This window comes from Aethalodelphis obliquidens, unplaced genomic scaffold (assembly GCF_003676395.1).
Source record: "Aethalodelphis obliquidens isolate GAN/ISIS:26980383/991018 unplaced genomic scaffold, ASM367639v1 scaffold83, whole genome shotgun sequence".
Taxonomy (NCBI): Eukaryota; Metazoa; Chordata; class Mammalia; order Artiodactyla; family Delphinidae; genus Aethalodelphis; species Aethalodelphis obliquidens.
Window position 1 is genome coordinate 5,900,610 of NW_020838027.1, and position 23,635 is coordinate 5,924,244.

General features: G+C 49.9%; 2 protein-coding genes and 1 long non-coding RNA gene across 5 annotated transcripts; 2 read left to right on the top strand and 1 right to left on the bottom strand.

Moving 5' to 3' along the window:
• The first annotated feature begins 14 nt into the window (after nucleotides 1-14).
• TAPBPL (TAP binding protein like) lies at nucleotides 15-8,234 on the top strand. 2 transcript variants are annotated; one of them, XM_027093221.1, is made up of 7 exons: nucleotides 15-506; nucleotides 1,275-1,493; nucleotides 1,643-1,915; nucleotides 4,374-4,718; nucleotides 5,343-5,645; nucleotides 6,810-6,893; nucleotides 7,085-8,234. In XM_027093221.1, the coding sequence occupies exons 1-7, from the start codon at nucleotides 446-448 to the stop codon at nucleotides 7,126-7,128; spliced, it is 1,329 nt and encodes a 442-aa protein (XP_026949022.1). In that variant the 5' UTR covers nucleotides 15-445; the 3' UTR covers nucleotides 7,129-8,234. The 2 variants fall into 2 exon arrangements, with proteins under 2 accessions (XP_026949022.1, XP_026949023.1); XM_027093222.1 differs by having other exon boundaries at nucleotides 1,278-1,493.
• Nucleotides 8,170-14,728, bottom strand: VAMP1 (vesicle associated membrane protein 1). 2 transcript variants are annotated; one of them, XM_027093225.1, is made up of 5 exons: nucleotides 14,585-14,691; nucleotides 11,780-11,906; nucleotides 11,437-11,595; nucleotides 10,711-10,762; nucleotides 8,170-8,885 (listed from the first exon to the last, which is right to left on the bottom strand). In XM_027093225.1, coding segments are annotated over exons 1-5 (804 nt in total). In that variant the 5' UTR covers nucleotides 14,587-14,691; the 3' UTR covers nucleotides 8,170-8,421. The 2 variants fall into 2 exon arrangements, with proteins under 2 accessions (XP_026949026.1, XP_026949027.1); XM_027093226.1 differs by lacking the exon at nucleotides 8,170-8,885 and adding an exon at nucleotides 9,759-10,319 and having other exon boundaries at nucleotides 14,585-14,728.
• On the top strand, nucleotides 13,928-19,748 carry LOC113612938 (uncharacterized). Its single transcript, XR_003430027.1, has 3 exons — nucleotides 13,928-14,333; nucleotides 14,524-14,913; nucleotides 18,431-19,748. It is a non-coding gene; the product is annotated as an uncharacterized LOC113612938 (long non-coding RNA).
• Nucleotides 19,749-23,635: the final 3,887 nt, after the last annotated feature.

A 23,635-nucleotide genomic window follows, 5' to 3' on the forward strand; every position in this document is an offset into this window, starting at 1 on the left:
GGCGGGGGCGGGCAGGTAAGGCGCCTACAGAAAGTGGGGAAAGGTCACGGCTACCTGGGAGCTGAGTCTGTTGTCAGTCCCTCCCTTCCTCCACCCTGCCTCCCGTCCCTTATCTCGACTTTCTTGGGGCTGGTCGGGAGCAAAAGGGCGCACGCGGTGAAGTCAGGTCCTGAAATCACCGGGGGATTTTTTTTGCGGAGGAGAAGGTGGAAGGAAAGAACAGTGAGCAGACTCTGGCTCCAGCACCAATGGCTTCAGCCGGAGGCCAAGGCAGCCTCGGTGACACTTCCTCAAAGTGAAAGCGAAAGCCAAGTAGGCGGAGAGGACTGACGGGGCCAGGCGGTCGGCCAGGCAGGCGTGTTTGGAGCCCCTTCTCCAGCCCGGACCTGGCCGGCGCGGGGCACGAGGAGGGGCGGCGGGGGAGGAGGGCCTGAGAGCAGCCCCCATGGGCTCCGAGGGGTGGTGCTTGCTGGTCTGCTTGGCTCTCTCCGGGGCAGCAGACGCCGGTGAGTCGGGGGCTGGCTGGTGGGGCGTGTCGGGTTAAAGAAGCATCAGGTAGCCACCCTCCCCGAGGTCGCAGAAGGGGAAAGGGGCCGGGAATGGCTTCCAATCGCCTTCTAAGCCCAGCAGGCGGAAGACTGGGCGGCTGGTAACGGAAGGAACCAGTTGTGCCGGGGAGAGAGACTGAGAACTCTGGGGAAAGGGCCAAACGAAGGAATGAGGGGCCGCCTCGGTGGATGTGGTGGGCCCCCTGGCCTACAGGAGAGGGAGCTGGCCTGGGAGCGGACACCTTCAGGAGAGGAAGGGGGGCCCCTAGCTAGGAGATCACGGAGGGGGGTAGGTGCTCCCCAGAGGTGGGGGAGAGGAAGGCCACCTGTAAAAAGCACGGAGCGAGCAGACCCTGGGGGCTGACTGGGAAGTTGAGACGGCTGCCAACGCCCTAGCATCCAAGCCCGTCTCCTCTCCCAATGCAGTTTTGTTCATTTATATGCTTTTGCTGAGAATTCCTTTGAAGAGATAGCTTTCCATTGATAGGTGGAAATAAGCTTCTTAAATCCCTCTGAGCAAGGGAAATCAGGACTTTAAATAATTCACACCAAGAAGTATGTACCTGGAGAAGCAGGTGTTTCGCAGAAAGCTGGTTCTGGGTAAAACAGGATCAGAGCTGGACGCAGAGGCAGCTAGGAACGGGGAAGATTACCCCTTGATGACTCGACAAGTATAGAAGTAACTTTCTGGGCAAGAGGGTGCTCATCCCAGCCTGTTCCCTGCAGTAGAAAGGCAGTGGCGGGCAGTGGACGTGATCTTGGACTGCTTCCTGATGGGGGAAGGTGGGCACCGTGGAGCTTTCGCCAGCAGTGAGAACATGGTGAAGGCCTTGTTGGTGCTGAAGCAGGTGCCAGTGCCGGACGACGGCTCGCTGGAAGGCCTCACGGACTTCCAAGGGGGCACGCTGGCCGAGGACGACCCACTCATTACCTTCGAGGCCTCAGGTAAGAGCCCTCCACGCTGTGTCCCAGTCCTTCTGGGCTCCTTCCAGTTCCTGAGCCCAGTTCCCAAGGACACCCACCCACACCTGCTTCCCATCAGCCCAGGTGTTCTCTATCCAGCTCCATCTCTGTGCTGCCCTCTTCTCCCCCAGTGAACCTGATACGGATTCCCCAGGCCGAGGCCTTGCTCCATGCTGACTGCAGCGGCAAAGAGGTGACCTGTGAGATCTCCCGCTATTTTCTCCAGGCCAGGCCCAAGGCCACGGTGGAGACGGCAGCCTGGTTCATCACTAACGTGCTAGTGCCTGGAGAGGGACCTAGTATCTCCATGGTGATGAAGACCCTTGGGGATGCTGAGAATGGCGCTGTCTTGCATCCCATGCTGAAACTGCCCCTGAGCCCCCAGGGGACTGTGCGGACTGAAGGTGAGAAAATGAAAAGTAGCAGAAAGAAAGTTTTAATTTTTTTAAAGGGGTCAGAAATGGGGGAATAGTAGGAGAAGGAAGGGGACAAGTCCACCTCCGTGCACATTGGTCATCTCAGGGTGTCCCCTAGGCCTCAGTCCTTTCTTCCTAAAGACCCCAAATGGGGATAATTTTCACCTGGCCAGGTGACTTGAGGAAATAAGGCATGTGATGTTCTACTTGCATATGCTGTCCACAGCTGTCTCAGTGAGCAGAGTGCCAGCTTTTCCCAGGGAACAGCTAGCCTGGTCAAGATGAGAGAGGAGAGCACAGGCCCGCAGAATTTGTTCATTATCTCCTATCAGTAGAACCTGGTCCTTGCTCTCTCCAACCTTGCACATCTCAGAGGGCACAGAAAATTGAGAACATGATGATAGGTTTTTCCAAAGTTCATGGAATCCAATATTTTGCCTCCAAGAAAGACAACCACATCCAGAGAAGATTAGGGGCCTACCCTTGTATCCTTAGAAAGCTTCAGAACACTCAGATTATTTTGTGGTCCAACCTAAATTTATCCTGCTACATCAAAAAAGGGGTCCTCATGTCTGTCCAGTGTCAACCGTAGTCCTAGCATAGCTAGGCATTGCCCCCATTTATTTTGGGATATTTCAAACCTACAGAAAAAGGTGAAAGAATAATAAACACCTGTATACCGTGCACCTGGATTCACCAGTTGTTAACATGTTGCACATCCTTTCCCCCTCCCTCATCTTCTCTCCACTTCCCCTCCGCTTAACTAATTGAAAGTAAACTGCAGACATCTCTACACTTCATCCCAAATGCTTCCATGCATAGCATGTGTTAGTTTATAACCAAAGACATGAATGTTCTCCATAATCATAACACCATCGCCTCGGCAGCAACCCAAGGTGGGGAGTGGTCTACCCGGGGTGCAGGCAGTAAGGGGGGTGCAGTGTGCAGATAATGGACGAACGTATCCTCACCGTCAGCCTACACTGGCAGTTATGAACCATGTCAGTGATCAAACACTCCTGCCTGCCTGCCAGGGCGGACCATCCTCACCTCCCCCACCATGGCTGGGTCCGCCCCTGATTGTCATACTTAAGGCATTTTAAAATTGATACAATACTACTATCAAATATGAAGTCCAAATTCAAACTTCTCCAATTGCCCTCGTAGTGTTCTTTATAGCCTTGGGGGGTTTGGTTTGGTTTTTGAAGTCCAGGATTCAGACAAGGATTGCGCGTTGTATTTAGTTGTCCCGTCCCTTCAGCCTCCTTTACTCCAGAACAGTCTTCAGAGCCTGAACTATCTTGAGGCCGGGCCACTGCCTTGTAGATGTCCCAGCATTGGGACCTGTCCGATTGTTTCCTCATTAGTCTGGGGTTCAGCACGTGTGGCTCACACACCACCACTGTGTATTTAAGCTCTGTCTCCTTTAGTCTCCTCAGCAGCCTTGCTCTAAGCAGATGAGGTCGGCAACACTGAGGGGCTTGCCCAGGCCAAAGAGGGAGTTAAATGGAAGAGCCGGGCTTCTGAAAGCTGACTGCAACTCCAGTAGCTCTTTTTTTTTTTAATTTATTTTTGGCTGCGTTGGGTCTTCGTTGCTACGCGCGGGCTTTCTTTTAGTTGCGGCAAGCGGGGGCTTCTCATTGCGGTGGCTTCTTTTGTTGCGGAGCACGGGCTCTAGGCGTGCAGGCTCAGTAGTTGTGGCTCGCGGGCTCTAGGGTGCAGGCTCAATAGTTGTGGCGCATGGGCTTAGTTGCTCCGCATCATGAGGGATCTTCCCAGACCAGGGCTCGAACCCATGTTGCCTGCATTGGCAGGCAGATTCTTAACCACTGAGCCACCAGGGAAGCCACTCCAGTAGTTCTTAACCTGAGGGTCAACAGTAACCCAAAATTTTTTATAAATTTATATAAAATTTTTTCTTTTATTTTTTTGGCTGCATTGGGTCTTAGTTGCAGGATGCGGGGTCTTCGTTGAGGCATGCGGGATCTTCGTTGTGGTGCGTGGGCTTCTCTCAAGTTGCGGCATGCAGGTTTTCTGTCTCTAGTTGTGGCACGTGGGCTCCAGGGCGCGTGGGCTCTGTAGTTTGCAGCACTCAGGCTCTCTCATTGAGGCACGCGAGCTCTGTAGTTGTGGCACGTGGGCTTAGTTGCCCTACAGTATGTGGGATCTTAGTTCCCCGACCAGGGATTGAACCTGCGTCCCCTGCATTGGAAGGTGGATTCTTTACCACTGGACCACCAGGGAAGTCCCAGTAAGCCATAATTTTGCATATGTATTTGCCTGGTCTGTAACTTTCATCAGATTGTGCAAGGGGTAAGTGACTCCAAAATGGTTAAGAGTACCACGCATGCATGCTGCCTCTCAACACACCCCGAGCCTGCCACAGCTCAGAGATCAGGTGGCCTCAAGGAGAGAGCGGCCCACAATCACCCTCTTTCTCCCACAGTGGAGTTCCAGGTGACAACACAGACCCCGTCCCTGAATCTCCTGCTGGGGTCCTCAACCTCCCTGCACTGTGGCTTCTCCATGGCACCAGGCTTGGGCATCACCAGCGTGGAGTGGCACCGGCAGCATAAGGGCAGTGGCCACCTGGTGTACCGCTGGGCCACGGGGCAGGGGCAGGGGCAGGCCAAGCGGGAGGGCGCCACCCTGGAGCCTCAGCAGCTGCTCATGGCTGGGGACGCCTCCCTCACCCTACCCAGCCTCACTCTGAAGGATGAGGGGACCTACATCTGCGAGATCACACCCTCCCTGTACCGAGCTCAACAGATCATCCAACTCAACGTCCAAGGTGAGGCCAGGACTCAGCTATGCCGGGAAGAGGGGGAAAGGGATGCACCTACTGAGAGTGCTCCAGAATGGGATCAAACACAAGGGCGCCTTCCTGAGAGGCAGACTGCATTCCCACAGCCTCAATGCCGTCTGCATCCTAGAAGCGCAGATGGCATCAGGTGGAGTTTCCCGTCGGGCTCTAGATAATTCCATTGAGAAGTTTCCCAGCCCAGGATCCTGCTGCCCCGCACTGGCCGGCTGCCTCCAGTCACCCCCGTCCTTTTGGGCCACGTCCAAAGGAGGAGCAGTAGCAAAGCGAGGAGAGGCGTGGGGGCGGCCCGACCGGGAGGCCTGTCTCAACAGGACAGCCTCTAACATCACTGGCTTGTGGTGATGCTAAGAAGCAAGCCAACCTTTAGTTGGTTTTGCTGTTGTTTTTCAGTTACCTGTGGGAATCCTACCCCCTTATGTCGTGCATCCAGGCAGGCCCCTCACCACCACTGTCCCCCCACCGCCTGCCACCTCACTGAGGAGGGGACTTCCGCCTCCACAGCCTGCTCTCACGTGCAGCAGGAGAAGGCTCTAGGCTCCTCTGCTGCCCCGGTGATGCCTGTGGGATTTTACTTCTCCTCCTCTCTTCCAGCTGCCCCCAAAGTACGACTGAGCTTGGCGAGCGAAGCTCTGCCGCCCACCCTCCTCTGCAGTGTCACTGGCTATTACCCTCTGGATGTGACTGTGACGTGGATCCGGGAGGAGCTGGGTGGAGCCCCGGCCCCAGTCTCTGGTGCCTCCTTCTCCAACCTCCGGCAGAGCATGGCAGGCACCTACAGCATCTCCTCCTCCCTGACGGCAGAGCCTGGCTCTGTGGGTGCCACTTACACCTGCCAAGTCACCCACGTCTCCCTGCAGGAGCCCCTGGGGGCCAACACCTGGATTGCCCCACCAGGTATGGGAGTGCCCTCCTTTCCCCACCACCACACCTGGGCTCACGGCTCCTGCCCTCTGGCCTTGTTCTGCTTCCCACAGTGTCGGCTGCTTCTTTCCCAAGGTGACAGCCTCCAGAGGTCCCACCCCGTCCTCCAAGACTTTATTACCCCCCGAGTTCTGGGGTACCAGGCACTGCTGAGAGCTGGAGACCAAGGCTGAACAATTCCTCATCCTGCCCTCGAGGAGCTTAGCCCAGTGGGAGGGACAGACTAGGCAGTCAGGGAAGATGACCCGGGGGAGGCCTGCAAGCCGGCTGAGCTGGGTCAGGGGCAGGGAACACCAGGACCGAAGGGACATCATGTGTGAAGGCCTCATTATAAAACAGGCTAGAAAGAACTGGGGGGGCTGCACAGCTAGAGGCAAGGGTGCGTGGGGAAAGGGGGCTGTGGCCGTGAAGCTTGAGAGGTGATGGTGTTCGCTGAGCGTCTGTGTCAAGCCAGCAGGGCACTGAGCCCTCAGATGTGGGCCTCCACAGGTCCTCACTCCTCCCATCTTAGAGATGAGTAACTGATACTTGCAGAGGTTCAGTAATTTGCCCAAGGTCACCTGCCTAGGAAATGGTCAAACAGAAAATGTGGAAAATAGGCGATTCCCCTACAGCCTCAACCCCGCTCCTGCTACTGATGGGCAGATAACAGCAGGCCTTCAAGCTGGAACTTCATCCCGAGGCCACAGAATGTCTTCGAAAGGTCCTACACCATAAAGAGTCGGCACCTCGAAATGCCTTGCTTGGTGTCTCATGAGACTGTAAGCTTCCCCGAAACTGGGGTTTTGCCTCAGCTCACATCATTCCCAGTGGTTTACACAATTCCAGTTTAACTATCACCAGCTAATCTAAACTAAATCTCCCGTGCAAAGCCGTTTGAAAAAAAGTTGTCCTGAGGTGGGAAGAGGTAGAGGATTCTGTGTGGAGTGACACACGGACGTCCACCGAGCAGGCCCCAGCGCCACCGTGTGCTGGTTCCTGGGTGAGAGCAGGAAAACAGCTGATGGGAGCTCCTCGGCCAGGGATGCTTGAACGCAGGCGCGCGCGCCCTGTCCTTTCTGCCGGGGCAGACGCTGCACATGAGGGCTCGGTATGGTTCCCGCCACTGATCCCCGTCCACACCTCTGTCCCCTACAGAGCAGAGGACGGCCTTTGGAGTCCTTTTTGCCAGCAGCCTCTTCCTCCTGGCACTGCTGTTCCTGGGACTGCAGAGACGCCAAGGTAAGAGTGAGCCTGCGCACCCTTGGCTCTGGCCCTGACCGAACTCACTTGGAGACCAGCTGCTCTAAGTGCCGCCACACCCAGACCAGGGATGAAACGCAAGCATCCAGAGCTCCAGCTGGCCCCCCAGCCCCCAGCTCCTGGGCTTACCCCCCCTGACACCAACTTCCTTCCCTCCCGTTATCTCCTAGCTACCTCACCAAGGCCTGCCAGGACCCCGAGGCACTCCGGGTAGCCACTCTCCTGCCTTAGATATAAGAGAGAGTCACATTCTCCCAGAAGCTGAGTCCCAGAGCTCAAAGAGGCCCCGAGAAAGATACGAAGGCACAGATCACTGACTGTGGCGCTGGATTTCTGCAGGCCTCTGCCTTCCTTCACTGCATGCCCTGGGCTGATACACCCAAGGGAGAAAGCGTGAAGAGGTGAGAGGGTGGCAGGAAGGCAGGAGGTCTGGGTGGAGGTTAAAACATGAGCCAGGTTTGAGGCGCGGTGGTAGGAACAATATAGCAGAAAAAAATTAAGAAAGGAGCGGATGAGGGACAGTGGAACAGGATGGGGGTTGGAGGGCCACGCACAATCGTTGAACTCTGTCCCAGTGAAAGCCCTCATGTCCTCAGAAGCAAAGCTTTTCCACTTTCCTGTCTTTCCTCACACTGGGGCCCGCCCCGCCGCTTGGCTGGCAAAGTGCTTGAGGTGTGAAACGAAGACCCTCAGAGGCGGCCCTGGGCCCCCCCCCCCCAGTCGCTCAGGGTAACCTTGAGCTGCCGTTAAGCTCCTGTACCTTTGGACAGCTGCTGGGCATTTCAGGACACCTGCCCACACCCCTGCCTTGGCCGCAGGGGACAGAGCTCCCCTTTCAGTCATTTTCAAACGGGCCTGGTCAGCACAGTGGGACTTGGCAGAAGATGGCTATGCATGGGGACGGTGGGGAGCAGAGCGTGTCCCCTGGGGGCCTCCTCAGGGCCTGGCCCAGGACCTGGAGGGAGGAGGCGGCAGATGTCTAAGAAGATCTGCGGGTGTCTGTCCGTGAGATGCCCGCTCAGCTTCCTGCCGTGGCTTCCTGTCACCCACACCTGAAGAGCTGGGCTGCTTCGGGCACGGAGGCTGAGAGCGGAGACCACTTCCTCTGCCAGCACCCAGCTGTGGAATCTCGAGAAGACCGACAGCACCCGTAAGCCACCCTTCCGGCGCAGGGCACCATCAGAAAGGAACCAGAGAGAAACAAGACACCTCCGCCCTGCTGCACTCACCCCAACCCAAACAACAGCCGAGTCGGTTTAGTGGTAGGAAGTTGTATTGTTGTTTTGCCTTTGTTCAGAATACAGGAAATTGGTAAATACGCCACATGCCTTTGGTGGAAGTACAGCTGTTATTTCTGTACAAGTAGGAGATTGGGGTTAGAAAAAAAGACAGAGAGGTGATGACAGACACAGTGGGGACGCCACATCGTCCCACGGCAAACCCAAGAGGGGCCGAGGAGACCCGGCCTCGCGTGACTGCCAAGCCCCAGGCTTAGTTGCATATTTGCTCATGCACATGGGTGGTGGGAGGGAAGGGGGGCGGCAAAGACACAGAAGAGGGGGGTACAGGGCAGGGTGAGAAAGAGAGTAGAAGGGCTACCGTCCCCAGAAGAGCAAAGCCAACTACACCTGGGACAGATGGCACAGAAACGCAGAAGTGATTCCTGTGACGGGGCGGGCCAAGAGGGCGGATTTGCTCCAGGCTTGGGACACATCGAGGACAGTGGTGGTTCTTCTCCAGCGGTGACCCCCTGCATTAGGCAAGGGGAGCCCAGAGGAGGGTGGAGGCCTTCGAGGGGCCTCTGGCCGTTAGGAGGGTACAGAGACTGCCTTCGTCCAGCTCTTCCGTCCCGCCCTGGGGCAGGACGAAGGGAATGTGGGAACAGGGCGAAGGGAGAGGAAGGATGGTTTTGCGGAACGAAATGCTGCTGCGTGGAAAGCGAGCCTGGCCCAGCCGCCTCCTGCTGGTGGACTGGTGGACGGAAGGAACGAAGGAACGTGGGGCGGTCCCCGTTCTGTTCCCAGCCGGCCCTCCTCCCCTCTCACCGGGGTCTGTCCCACTGAGTGCCCTTTCCTGAAACCCAGCACTGGCCCCCGAGACAGGCTGAGCAGCTCCATCCCCAGGTCCCACTGTCTGTGCCACAAACCATGCAAAGAGGAGGAAGGCAAAGGGAATTCAGGGGTGCTTTGGAAGGGGAACGTACTGCTGGAAGAACAGAGGGGCCGCTCCAGACGAGAAGGCGCCGTGGTGGCACAGCAGTCAACAAGCAGGCCCGTCTGCTGACGGCTCCACCTCCGCCCCAAGGCTGGCGGGGGCACCGGACTCCCACCGCTCAGGAGCAGCCGGGCCTCAGGAAGGGCCTCTCTCCTCAGCCCTGCCCTTGGCAAGTACACGGGGGTGGTGTCGGGGGAAAGGCTCCCAGAGGGTCCAGGGCTCCTACCCTCCGACATCTCATCCTCCTCCACCAACAGCAAGGGAGGTACAGGACGCTTGTAACAAGAGGGTGAGAAGTGGCTTCCTCCAAGCTTGGTATTTTCAGATTAGGCCCTTGACTCGCTGTTTCTCTGTAACTAACGGGCATTCTCTCATTATCTATGCCAGTAACTAAAATTGAGAGGCTCAAACTTTGGCTAAATGAAATTATTTGATGCCTTCACGAGCAATACAGAATGCTGTAGAAAACGTGGACAAGAGCCCCTTCCAGGTATGAGCTTGTGGGACTGTTTCTAGGATGGGAACGAGAGTCCTGATATTTTTGCTATTAATACGTGTTCTCCAGGTCTCTGGAGGACAAAGTAAAAGGTTGTAAGATCCCTGAAGACATAGATCTTGGACTAACAGATGGGAAATAACTGTGAAAAACAGGTTTGACTTTCTAAAAGAGTCCTGCACCAGGACCAAGCTGGACTTTGGGCCTGGCTCAGGCTCCTCTGCAGGCCTGGCACAGGAGAGGTGAGGGGGCATCCTCCCAGCTGCTCCCAGCCTCCTCCGGCCAGCAGCCTGGCCTTTTCTGGCAACACCATGGGCACAACACTCTTCTCCTCGTCCCAGTCTTGGCCCCTTCTTGAGCACGTCACCTCAGCTACACCCCTTTCCCCATCCCTTGGCCTCCAACTCCTTTTGTCTTTGGGGGAACCTGAGAGAACATGAGAGGGTAGGAAGGAGATCCCAGCTGTTGTTCTTCGGGTAGTTAATTCAAGACTTCACCACAAGCAGCATTTCCAGTGTCGCAGGACAGCGCAAATGAAAGCAACACAAGGGGAGGAGTGGGCGATGGAGAAGCAGGGCTGGGATGGAGGAAGGCAGATGGGGAAGTTCTGGGGAGAAACAGCAGGACAGGGACATGAGTTTGGATGGCAATGGAGAACAGGGAAGGGGCGGCACATTCTCAAGCAAAAAAGTAGACTGGACACAGGAGTCAGGAAGTCCCAGATGGAAAAGAGAAAGAGGAGAAAACAAGAGGGCAAATTACATCAGGTTACTGGACATTCAGGTGTAGTTGTAGGTGTCCCATCCCCACGGTCTCCCTCTGACCCAAGCCAGTGAGAAGAAGCACAGCCCACTTGCTCAGAACAGGAGCCACGACCTTCCCCCACAGTCCTGCAGAGTGAAGGCTTGTCCACCGAGGAGGTCCCTCACCTCTGCCCTCCCGCCCTCCCGCACCAGATGGTGCTTCCCTGGCCACGACCTCCATACCTCAGTCAGAGCAGCCCCACTCCCCAGGCAGGCAGGCAGGCAGGCGACGCCGGGACCTTCCCACCTCTTCACCCCAACCAGCAACCTCAGCGATACTTACTTACAATAACTACCACGATGATGGCACAGATGGCTCCCAGCATGATCATCATCTGAGGAGACAGTGACAAAAAACAAGCCCTTGGATTTGGGGAAGGAGGCAGGAGCCAGGACCGGGGACTCGGACGGCGGAAGAAGCCACACGCCCCCCAGGACAGCTGAAGGCCTCCCAAGCCCTCGTGCTCCCCATCAGACAGTAACCCCTGCACCACAGCTGGAGCTTCTCAGAAACACGAGAGGGTCTGCAGCTTGCTCCTTGTCTCCTAGTTCCTGTTGCCCGGGGGCTTTTAAAGGAACGCCAGAGCAGGTGCAGACTTTGGATCTTTAGTCAACTGGTTCGTTTTTCATCAAAAAGTGTTCAGCTCATTCCCAAAAGCTGCAGGTATTTAAATATATAGCTACCCCAGCCATTGTGTCGATGTCGGTGTATCTCAGGAAGGGTCAGGTAAGAATTTTTCCCGGGGTCCTTTGAGAAAAGGCAGCTTGACTAACCCCTCCAAACTCCTCAGGGTCTCCCCTGGCCCTCAGTTAGTGGTTCTGAGCACTTTAGCGTGCCCTGGTGGCCAATTCGGGTAATGCAGCTCAAGAAGGAGGCTTCCCAGATTGCCTCCCAAGAGTCCTGCAGGGCACAGATCGTGAGAGGGAAGGATTGTGGAACCTGAGGGTTTTCCCGCCTCCTATGTGTTGAGACCCAGGAAAATAAGGGGGAAAGGACAAGAACATTCACCTTGCAGTTCTTCCACCAATACTTCCTCTTTAGCTTGGCAGCGCTGCTCTCAAATTGTGATGCGCCCGCCTGCAAAGCGTCGGCTCTGTCATCCAGCTCTGACAGCTTCTGGTCCCTCTCCAGGACCTTGTCCACATTTACACGCATGATGTCCACCACCTGAGCAGGGCGCAGGAGCAAAGCGGCTAAGCTCCCCCAGAGCCGGGGAGAGAACAGCAAGTCTGCCCTGCCTAACTCTAAGGGGTGCCCTGTCTCCCGGAGCCTTTAGCTGCCCCTCTAGATAAAGAGAAGCTTCCCAACTTCCATGACTTGGAAACCCTTAGAGAAAAAGCTATCCACATACCTCCTCCACTTGTGCCTGGGTCTGCTGTAGTCGTCTGTTACTGGTCAAATTAGGAGGAGGGCCAGGGGGACCCCCACCTGGGGCAGCCCCTTCTGCCCCTTCGGTGGGTGGCTGAGCTGCCGCAGACCTGCGGAGAGAAGTGCACAGAGTGACCAAGACAAGAAAGGAATCACATACGTTCTCACCCCTATCACCAAAGCAAGGGTGATACGGCTATATGCAAGTAGAAGGGATTCCAGCTCCTTGGCAATACCAAGTGGGGAGATGCAGCACAGAGGTCCAAAGCAAAAGATGAAAGCTCCTGTAACAGATGGGGCTCAGCGACATCCAGGGTGGCATCAATAGCTCTCGTTTGGGCTATCCTCTGACCCAAACTCAAACACATCCTCTGGCACAATGGCCACAGGGACAAGTGGGCCAGTCTTGGCTTAAATGGCATTTCTCTGCCTCCCGGAAGCCTTTTTCACATGAAGTCAAACTGGAAAACTCCAATCCAGGAGAATTACCTACAAAAAAAACTCAACCCTCAGGACAAGCTTACAGACTGAACAACTCTTTTTTTGCAAAGTCTGAATATAAAAAGAAAGGCCAAGCTGACAGACTCTGCTGAAGGGGAGCCAGTTATTGGTTGTTTCATGCAATGATTAGTATATCGTGGCCACTGTAAGGACGACTTGGAGAATCACCAAAGGCCTCTGTAGTTGCAGTGAGTCAGGACTGTTTGCTTGCTTTGTTTTTTGGCAGAGAAGACTGGGGTTTCACTTAGATAGAACTGGGGCCCAAAGCAATTGTGTCAATTGTGAAAGTGTTCCAAGAGCATAGACAGGGAGCAAAAATATTGGAAATGGTCCTCAGTGTACATGCACCAGAGACAGCCTGTCCCTTCCTTTTTTAGATTTGGCATCCAGTCTCAGGAGACTCTCCTAGCTCCTGATGTCCCAACTAGAAATCTTGGTTTACACTGCTAGGCACAGAGACCGTACTCCCTTTCCCTTAGCCTTAGGGGAGAATAATCCAGTGTGGGATTCTCAAAATAAACTCCTCTCCACGTCCCAACACATGGAAGCTAAATTCACCTTCTCAAGAATTCCCTGAAGTCTAACCTAAGGCATGAGATTTTCCCTGCCAAGGAAGAAGTCACAGGTAGGAGAGAGATCTCTGCAATTTGATAGAGAAAAGAAATTACAATAAGAACTCCTCAAACAGAAGCAGAATCTCACAAAGCCTACCTCATAGGAGCAGTCCAAGAGTAAATGCACTACGGATGAAACCATCACAAAGTCACCAAAAAGGAAAAGCCTTGACTACTCACAATAGAACTAATACCCAGAAGTTCCTCCTCTCTAAGTAAGTAAATTTCAGTCTCAAAAGAGAATAACCCTTCAGAGAGGTTATACTAGCAGATTACACCTGACTCATCTTGGCTAAAAGAATTGCTTTCCCATTGCCCTTTAAGGCACAAAGGAGGCAAAGGAAAGATACAACACTATGGCGGCCACCAGACTCCTATGCTACTACTGTGCCACACAATCTAGTTCTCTGGTGAAAGTGGAAAATTCAAGGAGTAGGAAGTAGCCAGTGTTTGGTCTTGGAAGCAGTCCAGGCTGGTGGCACCAATGACAAGATTAAGGTCAGAGACCTCGTGATGCCCTTCTAGTCACCACGGTTTCCCCATCTCCTTCCTTTCATCCCACATAGATGCTACTGGGAACCGGTCAACTGAAGAGGCTCCCCCTCCCAAAATGAAAACACAAGGAATCCTAGGGCTTGGCCAAAACGCATAGAATATCATATACAGTTAAAACTGTAGAAATCAAATAGAGAAAAAGGGAAATCGTTATAAAGCGTTTGAAGGGACCATTTCACTTATTACTTCTTGGGAGTTGGGAACACGCAGGAGTAACATATCCGGGGATAGTTATAACCCTTATGTAACGTAAGTAAATCTTTTCCCTTTTAGTCACCAAGAGAAGCAACACAAATACATCTAGGACCAGGCCAGGACTCCAAGAAAGAAAGGGAAGTTCTTCATTTGTCTAGCTATAGTTCTCCCTCAGGATCTTGGGATGCGGTGACCATGGTCAGATGACTAAATTGATGATTAGAGACTAAATTGAATGTACTGAGGGAAGGTGGCGGCGAGGGGAGGGGGGGATCCTTAGCTCTATTTCTCTTCCAAGTACTTGGCTAAGACTCAATGACAGGAAAACTCCTATACGGGTGGCCTTGGGATGAATGGACGCTTGGAATCACACGCCACTGCCCCTTGAGTCTTTGTGAGCTGCTCACCTGGCGCCAGAGAACTGGCAGATAAGTTTCTGGAGCTTTGCTCACTACCAAGAGCGGGGGCTACTCGTCACGGTCGGGGTGAGGGGCGTACACAAAGCTAGAGACTGCAGAGCAACCCAAGTTACTAACTGGCAGGTGCACCCATGACTGTCCTTCCAGAGGCCCCAAGCACAGCTTCAATCAACGACAAGAAAGGGCCTGGAGCCCCCTCCCGGGTGTCTCCGCGCCCCACCTTCGCCCGAGACTCGACTGAGGATCCCCGCAGGTGAGAGGAGAGGGGGCAATGAATGTGGGACCCCCGCGCCCCTGCCCCGCCCATGGGGTGCCGGCTGCGGCTGGTGCAGGAATGGGGTGCTGCCTCCCCTCCCCGGGGGTGGCTCGGCCTGCGGACGGCGCGCGGCGGTGGTTCCCCGCGTCGCCGCAGCTGCTGCAATGCGCCATTTTCGGTCCCGCAGAGTCCGGCGCTGGGGTGAGAGTTGGCAAGGTGTCGCGCCCCCCACACCAGGGTCAACTCACATGTCTCTGACAGGAAGAGGAGAGGTCCGTCTCCTCTCCCGAGGCTGCGGCGAGACACCCGGCCGGGGAACACTGCGGTGAAACCGACCGCACCGCCGAGCTCCGCTTCCAGACGGCCACTCTGAGCTCTAGCTGCGGTGGAACTGACTGCACCTGCAGCCCCGGCTCGTCTTTATTAGCGCTGGCCGCGCCCCCAGATCACGCTGACAACGCTGCGGCCCAATCCACGCCCAGGACAGGTGCCAGTCCCGAAGCGAAGCCCGGATAAGGCCTAGAGTGCCCGCCCCTGAAAATCTGCCAGTCACAGCTCTCTTCTCATCCTGACTCGGGTAAGGAGCGGTGCCGGAAGGATCTGACCAATACAGCTCTGGTTTGCGTACCTGTCTAACTAAGCGACGGGGCGGGGTGGAACTAGGCGCCCGCTCCCTGGAAGGGCGGCTCCAACAATTTGAATTAGGCCTTTTTGGTGCCTCCCAGCCAATCGCTAAGCAGTTCCTTAAGTCGGGGCCCGCTCGCGGCCGCCGGCGCCGGCGTCTCCAGCCAATCACGCCGCTTCCGCTGACAGCGGTGGGCGGGGGCGGCGGCGGGGGCGGGTTCCGGCTCGCTATGGCCTGGACTCTAGAGCCCGGGGAGCGGCGGAGGTTCGGTGGCCTAGGCACTGCGCTGGCGCTACCTGGCCGGCCTCCACCCCACCTCCCCGCCTTTGACAGCTCTGAGGAGGCTGAATCCATCAAGGCAGAGCCGCAGGCTCCCGTGGCCAAAGTAAATACGAGAGCTCCGTTCATCCGTTCTACACAGCCAACCAGCCCCTCACGCAGTGTATCCTAATTTTAACTCCCCCTCCCCAAACCTGCTCCTCCTAACCCTCCCAGGTAGCTTACTACATCGATTCAGTTGCCCAAACCAGAAACCTGGAAACTATCGTAGATTTCCTCCCCGTTCATCTTTACCTGTCCTCTAATAATTCAAGTTTTCCTTCTTAGCATTTCAAGGATTCTCCCCTCGTCTCACTGTCCTGCTTCAGATTATTATCCCTTACCTGGACGCCTTCGGTTGTAAAACTATTATTTTATGTCCCGATAAGTAAAAAAGGTAGCAAATCAACTGTGACATAATGCTTTCTTATCACTTCGAATTTTTATTTTATATTTATTTAAAGTGCAGGTGTCTATAAATGTAGATTTTTATCATACTTCACTCTCGTGAAAATACATAAAAAGGAAAACAGAAAAGAGTAACATGGTAACAGTGTTCATAAAACTTCACATTCAGACACTGACTCTTATGATTCATTTTTTTTACTCATGTGCATGATTTCCACACAATGTAGTCCTCTGTGCATGCCATCAGGGGCTTTGGTGATGCAGCATTTCTTAAAGGAATGCTCCTTTTCTGTCTGGAATTTTCTTCCAAGCCTCAGACACCCATTTGGCAAAGTTTGATTCTTATGAGCCAGCATGACAAATACAGTATGACTCTGGCTAATAGTTATAGTCAAACATCCCAATTTAGATGTTAAAATGAAAAAAAAAAGTGCCAAGTGCCTCTTAAAATTAATGAAATATAATATCTTTCTGTTTCATCTTGCCCTCATTTATAACCATCCTCTAAGAAACCACCAGGGTGGTCTACCCAAATGTTACAACCCTGCTTAAAACCTTTAAACAATTAGAAACACAATGTATTGATCATATGTGTTTATCCCATGCCCCTTCTGAAACTACATCAAAATGAAAATTGGTAAATACTGAAAACAAATTATAAACCCTCAAAGACAAACAGAATGGAGGGAATTGTTTCAGGCAGCATGAATGGCTAAGTATGCCCACCAGATTCACATGAGGTGGCAAAAAAAAAAAAGGTACAGAGCGGTTCCCCTGTACCCCTTCACCCAGTTTCCCCCAATGGTAACATCTTGTTTAGCTACAGTACAATATTAAAACCAGGAAATTGACATTGGTACAATCCACAGAGCTTATTCAGATGTTGCCTCTTTTACATGCATTTGTGTGTGTGCATGTGTGTGTGTGTGTGTGTAGTTTTATGCAATGTGTGTGTAGATTCCTGTAACCTCCACCACAATCAGGTTACAGAACTATTATATGACTACCAGGCTCCCTTGTGCTATCCCTGTATAGCCACACCCACCCCGATCCCGCACCCTGGGCAACTGCTAATTTGTTCTCCATCTCTATACCTTTATTTCAAGACTGTTATATAAATGGACTCAGACAGTCTATAACCTTCTAAGATTGGCTTTTTTTTTTAATATCCTCGAGATCCATTCAAGTTGTGTGTATAAATAATTTTCATTGCTGAGTAGTATTTCCGTGGTACGGATATACCACAATTTGTTTAACCATTTACCTGCTTAAAAGACATTTGGGCTGATTCCAGTTTGGGCTTATTACAAATTAAAGCTGCTATGAACATTTATGTACAGTTCTGCATGAACATAAATTTTCATTTCTCTAGAATAAATGCCCAAGAGTTCAATTACCGGGTAATAAGGTAATTTTGCATATTTAGTTTTATAAGAAATTGCCGAACTCTTTTCCAGAATGACGGCACCATTTTAGATTCCCACCAGCAACGCATGAGGAATCCAGTTTTTCCACATCCTCACCAGCATTTGTTGTTGTCACTTTTTTAAAAAAAATTTTAATCATCCTGATAGTTATTTAGTGATATATCATTGTGGATTTAATTTTTGTTTTTCCCTGATGGCTAATGATGTTGAACATATTTTAATGTGTTTATTTCCCATCTATATATCCTCTTTGGTGAAAGATCTGTTCATGTCTTTTGCCCATTTTCTAATTGGCTTGTTCATTTCTTTTACCTTTGAGTTTTAAGAATTCCTTAAATATTCTAGATAAAGTACTTTGTCAGATAAGTGGTTTCTCCCAGTTTGTCTTTTGTCTTTTCATCCTCTTAACTGAATCTTTTGTAGAGAAAACGTTCTTAATTTTAAGATCCAATTTATCAACTTGTCCTTTAATGCATCACTTTTAATGTCACACTTTGCCTAGCCCTAGAGTCTCATAATTTTCTCCTATTTTATTTTCTAAGAGTTGTACAGTTTTGTTTCATATGTAAGTCCATAATCCATTTTGAGTTAATTGTTGTATGAGGTGTGAAGTTTAGGTCGGGGTTCCTTTTTTTTTGTCAATGGATGTTCAATTGCTCCAGGACTGTTTGTTGAAAAAGCAATCCTTCCTCCATTGAATTGTTTTGCATTTTTGTCAAAAATTAGTTGGGCATATTTGTGCAGGTCTGTTTCTGGGTTTTCTATTCAGATCCATGACCTATGTGTCTGTCCTTCTGCCAATAACATGCTGTCTTAATTACTGTGGCTATGGTAAACCTTAATATAAGGTAGAATTATTTTTCCCACTTTATTGTTCTTTTTCAAAATGGGTTTAGCTATTCTAGGTCCTCTGCCTAATAGATCATTTTAAAAATGCATTTGTGTAAACTGGCAAGAAAATAGACTATTCAAGGACCAAAAAACTAAGTGAAAGCTGGTACCTGGAGAGGTAAATTGAGCACTGAAGCTTGTTTTGCCTTGAGGGCGTTTGCTTAAAAGTTGAATTTAGGCATGGTGACCTCATAGGGTGCCACTGTGGCATAGGAGACAGAACCCAGGGCCTGCATAGGGTTGGAAATCTAATAGAAGACCCCCACTATAACACCAGAACCCCAGAAGACTATATCCTCATGTAAGAGTGGATTTAAAATATGCTAACACCTGAACTGCCCCTAGGGGACTGCATAGAAAATGTGCTCATCTGGAATCTAAGTGCCTCCTAGAGATCTTTTCTTTTTTCTTTTAAATATATGCAGATAATTTATCATCAAAGCTGTGACTTTTCTGCCCGAATGCCTTGTTGGTCCGAAAAACAAAATAGCAAGAATTTAAAATGGTTCCAGGTTGACAGTGCCACCAAGCACCAGCTGAAACAATGCAGATCATCTCTGGATGAGCTGATCTTCAATCTAGGCCTTGGGGAATTTCCACAGATACGGTTCCAAGAAAAGTAGATTTTGGTCAAAAATGGGAAACAAATAAGGAGCAAAGAGCCAGGAGCAAGAGCCAGCAAAGATGGAAATAGGAAGTAAGAAAATTAGAAAATCAAGCCAAATAGCTCAATCTCTGATTAATAGGAGTTCTAAAAAGAGAGAAAGGTATGAGAGAACAAGATTACAGAAGAAATACAAGAAAAAATTTCTGAACTGAACAAGTCTTTCTGGATTACATAGTACACTATGTGCCTAGCATAGTGAAAGAAAAAGAACCACGTCAAGACACATCTTTGTAAAATCTCAGAATATTAGGGGAAAAGAGAAGATCCAAAAAGATTTCAAAAAGAGAGAAAGGGACTTCCCTGGTGGATCCCTGGTCAGGAACTAAGATCCTGCGTGCCACATGACATGGCCCCCCAAAAAAGAGAGAGAGAGAGAGAGAGAAAGGAACAGGAATGAGAATGGCAACTCAATACAGTATTAAAAGATAGATGATGTGACAGTGCCTTTAAAATTCTGAAGAAACATGATCATTACCTAGAATTCTATACCAGCCAAACGAATATAAGACCAATACGTACCAATATAAGATAAATATAGACATCTTTCAGATATGCAAGGAGTGAACATTTTTACTTCTCTTTCCAAGTAGGCTACTATAAGATGTGCTCTGGTAAGCAGGAAAGAGAAAGGCAGCAGAGCTAGGGAATGGAATGCTGGATCCACACACAAAACTGGTGGAGGAAATCTTTGGAATGAAAGCTACACCACAGACCCAGAAACAACCTGTCCTGCCTGAAGTAGGAGAAGGAGGAAACTGCAGGACAGTCTCCAGAGGGGGGGAAAAAAACCTGTAAAGCATCTGACATGTTTAAATATTTGAAAAAGAATATGAACAAGTACTTTACAAGTCTGCTGCGACGTGCGGAAAAAATTAGAGCTAGATACATAGAAAATTATATTTTGAAAAAGAGGTAATTATAAACTTAGGGGAAAACAAAAAGTTGAATAAGAACTAGAAATTATCTCACCTTTACGTTAATTGATTTTCAACAAAAGTGTCAAGACGGGACTTCCCTGGTGGCGCGGTGGTTCAGAATCCGCCTGCCAATGCAGGGGACAGGGGTTTGAGACCTGGTCTGGGAAGATCCCACATGCCGCGGAGCAACTAAGCCCATGCACCACAACTACTGAGCCTGCGCTCTAGGGCCCGCGAACCACAACTACCAAGCCCGCGAACCACAACTACCAAGCCCGCATGCCACAAGTACTGAAGGCCGCGCGCCTAGAGCCATAACAAGAGAAGCCACTGCAACGAGAAGCCCGCGCACCACAAGAAGAGTAGACCCCGCTCACCGCAACTAGAGAAAGCCTGCGCACAGCAACGAAGACCCAACGCAGCCAAAAGTAATGAATAAATAATTAATTTTTTAAAAAAGAGTGTCAAGACCATTTAATGGGGGAAGGAATAGTCTTTTCAATAAATGGTGCTGGGGGACTTCCCTGGTGGTCCAGTGGTTAAGACGCAGTGCTCCCAATGCAGGGGACCTGGGTTCGATCCTTGGTCAGGGAACTAGACCCTGCATGCATGCCGCAACTAAAACATCCCACATGCCACAACAAAGATCCCACGTGCCACAAAGAAGATCCCCAAGTGCAGCAACTGAGACCCAGCACAACGTAAATAAATAAATAAATAAACAAATAAATAAAATATTTAAATAAACAAATGGTGAAAGGACAGCCCACAGAATGGGAGAAAATATTTGCAAATGAAAATATTTATATCTGATACAGTACTGGTATCTAGAATATACAAAGAACCCTTCCAACTCAGTAATTTAAAAAAATGAATAACCCAATTTGAAAATGGGCAAAGGGTCTAAACTGACATTTCTCAAAAGAAGACACACAAATGGCCAAAAAGCACAAGAAAAGATGCTCCACATCATTACCCGTCAAGGAAGTAGAAATCAAAGCCACAATGAGATACTACTTTATAACCACTAGGATGGCTACAATCAAAGAGACAGGTAGTACCAAATGTTGATGAGGATTAAACCTTCATACACTGCTCGTGGAAATGCAACATAATGCAGCCAATTTGGAAAAGAGCCTGTAGTTTTTCGAACAGTTAAACACAGAGTTACCACGTGACCCAGCAATTCCACTCCTAGGTATTTAACCAAGAGAAATGAAAATGCCCACACAGAACCTAATACACGAATGTTCATAGCAGCATCATTCAGAATCGCCAAAAAGTAGAAACAGCCCAAATGTCCACCAACTGATGAATGGATAAATATAGTGTGGAATAGCCATACAATGGAATACTATTCAGCAATAAGAGAAGTGGAGTGCTAATACTTGCTACAACATGGGGAAATCTTGTACCTACACTAAGATAAAGAAGCCAGTCACAAAGGATCCCATGTTGTATGATTCTGTTTAGATGAAATATCCAAAACAGGCAAGAATCTACAGGGACAGAAAGTGGCTTAGTGGTTGCCTAGAACTGGGAGGAAGGGGGAACTGATGGTGGCAGCTAAGGGGCAGGGGGTTCATTTTGGGGTAATGTTAAAAATGTTCTAAAGTTGATTGTGGTATTGGATGCACAACTCTGCGAATATATTAAAAGCCATTGAATTGGGTGAATTGTATGTGGATTGTATCTCAATAAAGATACCAAGAGGTTTTTTTGAATATAAGAAACATAAGTTATACCACAGTACACCATTTGGCTCAGTAGTAAACAATATTTAATAGTCCTAATAATGTAAACACTGTCTACTGATTTAAGGCAAAATGCTGATATAACTATAATGAAGAGGCGTGAGGGATAGGGGTTATAAGACAGGAGGACATTGGGGAGTGTAAATCCAGCTTCCTAACAAAGTAACTAGTAAGGGCCACCAGCTCCCTCTTCCAAAATCACACGTGAAGAATCCATGGAAGCTATAGGGAATCATGAATCTCAAGAATTAACAAAGACAAAGGCATAAGAATACCTTGGGGAGACTGAAGGCTCTAGTTATGTGTTCAGTTGCATCCTCCAAAAGTTTTTATGTTTAAGTCCTAACACTCAGACCTCAGAATGTGACCTTATTTGGACACAGGTTCGTTGCAGACGTAATTAGTTGAGATGAGGTCATATTGTTGTAGAGTGGGCCCCTACTCCAGTATGACTGGTGTCCTTATAAAATGGGAAAATTTGGAGAGACACACACACAGGGAGAACGCCTTGTTAACATCAAGGCAGAGATTGGGCTGATATGTCTATAAGCCAGGGAACACCAAAGATAGCCAGCAAACCACCAGAGGCTAGGAGAGAGGCATGGAACAAATTCTGCCTGACAGCCCTGGTGAGGCCTCGTCTCAGACTTCTAACCTTCAGAACCGTGAGTTCATACATTACTGTTGTTTATGCTGCCCAACTCACGGTACTTACGGCCACCCCAGAAAACTAACACAGCTACCTTGAACCAGCACATGTGTTAGATTCCCAAAACAAACAACAAATATCATACATAGATATTACACATACATGTGATGAAAATACCAAAAGGGACTTGCAAGTGTGCTAAAGTGTTTGACTTGTCATGAATACTGATAAGTTTAAGAAACCAACAGGAGTAAACAAATATGAGTGTTTCTTAAAGCATGAGTCACCCCGAAGACAAAAATAGAACATTGTTTTTCTGGAGGACCTCAGGTACAGAAGGTGGAGTTAACTGCTACTCATCAATTCATGACACATGATCTCCACTTATGCATAGAAAGATTTCATTTCATTTTATAATTCCATTTTTCCTTATTCCCCTCCCCAGCCATAGAGAACATTATAAATTGTTTGATATTTATAATTTTGTGTTTTTGCAAAATGTGTATTGTCTCCTGCACGTGTTTTTATTTTTATTTATTTACTTATTTTTAATGGATTGATTTTTTAATTAATTAATTAATTATTATTTTTGGCTGTGTTGGGTCTTCGTTTCTGTGCGAGGGCTTTCTCTAGTTGCAGCGAGTGGGGGCCACTCTTCATCGCGGTGCGCGGGCCTCTCACTGTCGCGGCCTCTCTTGCTGCGGAGCACAGGCTCCAGATGCACAGGCTCCAGACGCGCAGGCTCAGTAGTTGTGGCTCACGGGTCCAGTTGCTCTGCGGCATGTGGGATCTTCCCAGACCAGGGCTCCAACCCATGTCCCCTGCACTGGCAGGCAGATTCTCAACCACTGCGCCACCAGGGAAGCCCCAAATGGATTGATTTTTTTTTAAATTATATTTATTTGGTTGTACTCAGTCTTAGTTGTGGCAGGCGGGCTCCTTACTTGTGGCCCATGAGCTTCTTAGTTGTGGCATGCGGGCTCCTTAGTTGTGGCATGCAAACTCTTAGTTGTGGCGTGCATGTGGAACCTAGTTCCCTGAACAGGGATCGAACCCAGGCCCCCTGCATTGGGAGCACGGAGTCTTAACCACTGTACCACCAGGGAAGTCCCGTATGTATTTTTAATTTACATAAATGATATCATGTTTTAAATCTCATTGTTTTTTCACTCAGCATGAATTTTTAAAGATGAAATTCATATAATTTGTAAATGATCATTTTGCTCTTTCCTTCCAATCCTCGCATGCCTTTAATTCCTTCCCTCCTTCCTTCCTTTCTCCCTCCCTCTCTTCCTTCCTTTCCCCCTTTCTTTCCTTCTTTGTTTTTATAACACTGACTAGTACCTTCAGTACTAAGTTAAAGTGCAACAGTAATAGTGGGCATTCTTGCCTTGTTGCTGATCTTAAGGGAATATATATCCACTAAACATCTGTTGTTGATCTCTAGTATGTCACCTTTACCAAATTAAGGAAATGTCCTTCTGTTCCCAGGGTTTTATTGAGCTGAATTACTTAAATTCTCTTTTCTATATCAACTAAGATCATCACAGAGAACTAAACCTTCACCCTTCATAACAGGAAGCTAACAGATGTCTAAAGCTGATAAGCCATGAAGAGCAGGAGGGCATATTATTTCCAATTAT